Raw genomic sequence first — 5,651 nt, 5'->3', positions numbered from 1 at the left:
GTAAAGTTTTGCAAAAATTTAGAATTTTTTTTTAGAGTTAAATTTTTTTGATAAGTGTGGTCTTCTATTGAAATTCATTTCAAAGACATTTAATTGTGTAGGATTTGTATAATAGGGCTGGGCTTAACTTTTGATAGGTGACACCTTCGTGTAGGCATGAAGTCACAAAGTGCAATCTTCACCATTCCCAAATCTGCATTTTAGTAGAGGGTATTTTGCATCAACATTACTTAAAGATCAATAGAATATAGTTTTATAGTGGGCTTACTTGATTTGTACACACAAATAAGAAGCACATTGTATTTATGAACTAGATTTATTCTATATCAATGTTACAAAAAATTACCGATCAAACTTAAAATAAGACAATATATAAGTTTACTACAGTACAATATCAATAACCCTTAACACACAAAACTAATGGAGATCACATCTCAATACATTAAACCAGTAAAATTTGGTGAAACAAAGTTTAACTAATCTTCTCAAGAAGATCCCTTTGTAAACTACACCACCGCTCGTAGCACTGTCTCTTGTTGTGGAAGAACTTTCTTGATACTTTCCCTCTCCATACATTTCTTCACCCATCCATAAATGTTTGGATATTTATCCTTAGACATAATCTTAAAATCTCCAAGTACTTCATAAGTATAAAAGAAACATATTGCTGGAGCAAATGCAATATCTACTATTCCAAAAGTAGTTCCTCCAAAATAATTTTTCGCTTTCAAGAGTTTCTTCTAGTATTTATAAACTCTCTATAACTTGTCTCTTTCCCTGTTCCTTTTCTTCTCCCTTGCTTTGCATCAACAACCTCCCTGGAACAATAAGTTGAAGAAAACAAAACATAACATGATAACACATTCCACTAAAAACATCTAATTATCAATCTATTTTTTTAATCAAATATCAAAAGAACAAGGTGGTTTTGTTGCTGAAAGACAAATTTTGGATGGGGTGGTTATTTCTACTGAGGTTATTCACTCTATGGCTACTTCAAGGGAGAGAGCAATGTTTGTTAAGCTAGATATGGCTAAGGCCTACGATAGAGTTAAATGGAGTTTCCTAAGGAGTATTCTTCTCTCTTTTGGATTTAGCTCTGACTGGGTCAGTTGGACTATGAGTTGTGTTACTTCTGCCTCTTTTTCTGTTCTTCTTAATGGTCAACCTTCTTAGCTATTTGGTGCCTCTAGAGGCCTCCGCCAAGGTGACCCTCTCTCCCCATATCTATTCATCATCATGGTTGAGGGCTTGGGCAGATTCATTAAGTATCAGGTGTCCCATAATTCTATTCAAGGGTGGAGGTGGGGTAATGGCTTACCTTCTCTTTCCCATCTTCAATTTGTTGATGATTCTACTCTTGTGGGTCTTGCTAGGATCAAGGAAGTTGAAGCCTTTCAACATAATTTTGAAATTTATTTGGAAGCTTCATGCTAGAAAGTTAATGAGCACAAATCTTCCATTAATTTTTTCACACTCCTATTTCTATTCAGCACAGGATCACTGGTATCCTACGGTTTTAGATTGGGTCACTTTCTTTGACTTATCTTGGCATTTCTATTGTTGTTTCTAGGAAGCCACGTCTCTTCTAGAAAAAATTGACTACCAAGCTTTAGGATAAAGTAAATCATTGGACTCATAGATGGCTTTCTACTACTGCTCGGGTTACTCTTCTTCAATTTTTTATCCAAGCTCTTCCTATTTATAGAAGCATGGTTCAGGTTGCTCCTATTTACTTTCTCAAGGAGTTTGATGCTCTTTCTTGGCAATTCCTTTGGAGTGGTAATTTGTGTAGTACTAAATGGAGCTTTATTATTTGGGAAACTATTTGTAGGCCTAAAAAGGAGGGTGGTCTTGGTCTTCAATCAGCTCTCTTGAGTAGTCAAGCATTGGCTGCTAAACTTTATTGGTGATGATGCTCTGGACAACATCAACTTTGGGCTTGTATTATGACTCATAAATATTTTCATGGTGTTGATCCTTTCTTTTTTTCTACACTTCCTCTTGAAGATCATGGCTCAATGGTCTGGCATACTTTGAAGATAGGTGTGGTGTTAGTCAAGAGGGTCTATTCTGGATATGTAAAGGAGGTTCTGAGGCTTTGTTTTGGTTTGATACTTGGGATGGATTCCCATCCATTTTATCCATGTACCCTCATCTTTAGACTCTTTGTGACTCTTTTCATGCCGTTGGATGGGATAAAGTGGCTCATTACAAGACTCCTTATCAATTAGGACTTGTTGTTGGTAACAGATGGAAGCATTCTTTTGATTGGCCTCTTAGAGGCACAGACGTGGATTGTTAGAAGCTTTCTTAGATTCTAGCCTCTAGAGAGTGTTCCTTTTTGCTAGGTCCAGATGTTTTGGCCTAGGGAGGTACCTTGTTTGGTAAATATCATGTCTCTGCTAGGTATCAGGAGATAACTAGATGTAATTATTTGGGGATGCTAAAGTCCCTTGGTGGAAGCAAGTTTGGAATAAAGTTTCTTGGTCCAAGTACAATTTTTTCATGTGGCTAGTAGCTCATAACCGCTGTCTTACATGGGATAATCTTTGTAAATGTGGATTTCAAGGCCCCTCTTATTGTGTTTTGTTTGGTAATGGGGAGGAGTCCATCTTCCATCTATTCTTCCATTGCTCCTATTATATTCAACTATGGCACCTTTGGTGGAGTGCTTCGGGTAGATCTTGTAGGCATGCTTCCTCTCTACTTGAGTTTTGGGTCCACTTGGACAGTGCTCTCTCCAAGTCTTCTCCTCTCCATGCTGCTTGGATTGTTGGCCCATCATTCATGCTTTGGCATATCTGGTTGGAGAGGAATTGTCAAATATTCCAAGATGTTCAACTTGGTGTTTTTCATCTTTGGTGGAAGATCTCACATTCTCTTCAGGAAACTATTCAAGTGAAGTGTGAGCTAGATGGGTATATGGATCTGGTTGATCTTGCTCTATGCAATCGCCTTAATTTTCATCTTCAAGATGGGGCTGTAGCTCAAAGGTTTCCTTCTGTGTCCAAGCAACTTCAACATCAAAGGAAAGGTCAGGTAAATTGGGATGGGCATTGGACTCCTCCTCCCTCTGGAGTTCTAAAAATTAACACTAATTGTTCTTCCCGAGGGAATCCAAGCCCTACTGGTATTGGGGGAGTGGCTCGTTGTAGTTCTGGTGATGTTAAATTATTTTTCTTAGTTCATTAGGGTGATTACACTAACAATCTCATGGAAGCTCAGGCTATTTTATATGTTGTGGAACAATGTTTGTTGTGGGGATGGAGTAAGATCATTTGTGAGTCTGATTCCCAAGTGGTGGTGACTTGCTTTCCTCGTAGGAGCTTGAGGATGTTAGTTGGTAGCTGGCCACTATTGTTAATTAGGTTATTCTCTTCTCTACCTCTTTTCACTTCATTAGGTTCACTTATATTCCTCATGAATGGAACAAAGCTACTAATTATTTAGCCAAATGGGCTTCTAGTCATGATCCGGGTTGGAATATTATAGATAGGGGCCAACTTTCCTTTTAGATGGTGCAAGAATTTGATGATCTTGTTGCTAAGGATTGAGCTCCTTGTTGAGCTCTCCTTGTTGTATTTCTTTATGTCTTAATAGATTTTTACCCCGCTTTTTCCTAAAAAATTGTGGATCATGGTCATATGGATTATATGGTAAGAAAGTAGGGCCATTACTCCACACCTCATCAATATATTGCAGTATAATACTAGAATCAACCACAGGCCTACCATTGTGAATAAGAACAAGAACCTGCTTATACATTGGATTCACTTGTAGCAACAAGGGACTTTTTTTAGAAAATAGATCTTCTTCCACATACTCATATTTTATGCCATTTTCTTCAAGAGCAATCATGACTCTCAGAGCAAAAGGGCTGGCCCAAAAGCCAAGAAGCTTAACTTCATCTTCTCCTACCATTTCTTCAGCTATTTCTCCTTCAATCCTCACTGGTGTTTTCTTTTCTTTTCTTTTCTTTTCTTTGCAGAAGATGAAGAAATTCTTGATGTACTTATAGTAGCTTTATCCAAAAGAGAGAAAAAAGAATCAAATGCTGACATAGTTTCTTGCATTATGATGGCTATCAATGTTTCTCTTATGTGAAATGAGAATATCTCCATATCTATTGAATTCTTGAATTGGGTCAAGGGTTTCACACAGGGATCAAGAACATAATGACCGTACATTGTCGATAGGCTTCACACAAGAAAATTAAAGTATTCACATGGAAAAAGGACACATGCATGTCTGCTAAAGGGTCATGGATTATGAGAGGTCAGGGACTGCATTTTGGAGGCTTGAGAGAGGGATTATCCATTCAAATGGAAAAAGATGAACACTCAAAATGTTGGGGTTTGACTGTAACCTCTTATCCACAAACTAAAAATACATCTTATTAATACTTTCTCTTTATGTGTTTTATTCTATAGTTTGTTAAATAGTGAATACACTAATAATTGATTCTTATAGTAAAAGTAAATAGTCAAAGTTGATTTACTTTGTTCAAATTTAATGTTTAACAATTTTGATGTTTAATATTCATTGTTGTTGTTTATTACTAAAATCATATAGATAGAGATAAACATTATTCTTATTTTATTTGTGAGAAGTTAAGGTGTTACTAAGTTATAGAAATTTAACCTTATGCCTATCATACATTACATTTGAGTAGGATGCATAATTTTAAATTTTATGTTATTAAGTAGATTATTTCACTCTAATAAGAAATAGGCAACATTTCATTACAATGTTATTAATATTTTAATATAGAGTAAGATAATATATTAGATATTTGAATAGTTATTTATATATTTATTATTTAATTATAAAATTATTATGATTATCTAGTATTATATGTGTATTTTATTCACACAATTGTTATCATAATGTTAGATAATTGTATATTACTTTTATATATTCAACAAATTCTTTATTTAATATGTCAAATTTAACTTTAATTATCTTTATTTTCCATCTTTGGCATAATATAAATTATTAAATGAACATAATATATTTCATAAGCATATTATAATATATAGGCAATTAGACACAATGCTAGTTAAAATAATATTACTTCAATCTACTATTAAAAATACATCATGTTATCTCATATGTTATACAATGTAGGAAGTGGGAGGATTGAATGGTTACTTTCGTGGTCTTTTTCAAATTATTGTGTCCATACAAATGACTTATGACTTAAAGATGAATTATATATAATTTTTTATCAATAAGACACATTCAATATATTGTAATCACATTTAAATATCTTTAAATCACATTTTCCTTTTTATATTATTAAGCACTCCCTTTTGAATCTAAATAATATTTGTTATAAAGGAATTTTAATCTTTAGTAAATACTAAAATTTTGCATGAAATTTTCTTTTTTTTAAACATACATGGGATTTTAAACCTTGTTTCAACATAGATATTTGTTAGGTGCAATACATTGTTGCTACTTAGAAACATGTGCCCTAAACTACCTAGGCCTATATTACTTTTTTCTAGAAGACGCTAACTTTTGAAACTAATCAAAGGTGCCTTTTCTTTTCATAGGAGGTATGGCATACTCACTAAACTGGTGTATGTATTACCATACATGAAATCAAATAAAAAATGGAAATGGCAGTGAATGGTCATCATGGT

General features: G+C 34.2%; 1 protein-coding gene across 1 annotated transcript; it reads right to left on the bottom strand.

The window, feature by feature from the left end:
* Nucleotides 1–506: 506 nt before the first annotated feature.
* Nucleotides 507–3,924, bottom strand: LOC149559767 (glutathione S-transferase 3-like). Its single transcript, XM_089827480.1, is given in 3 exon segments — nt 507–731; nt 733–818; nt 3,612–3,924. Coding segments are annotated over 3 exon segments (624 nt in total).
* Between the last annotated feature and the right edge of the window lie 1,727 nt (nt 3,925–5,651).

Source organism: Cupressus sempervirens, chromosome 4, assembly GCF_028749045.1.
Source record: "Cupressus sempervirens isolate cs-2001-9-10 chromosome 4, ASM2874904v1, whole genome shotgun sequence".
Classification (NCBI taxonomy): domain Eukaryota; kingdom Viridiplantae; phylum Streptophyta; class Pinopsida; order Cupressales; family Cupressaceae; genus Cupressus; species Cupressus sempervirens.
This window is presented reverse-complemented; position numbering and strand designations above follow the sequence as displayed.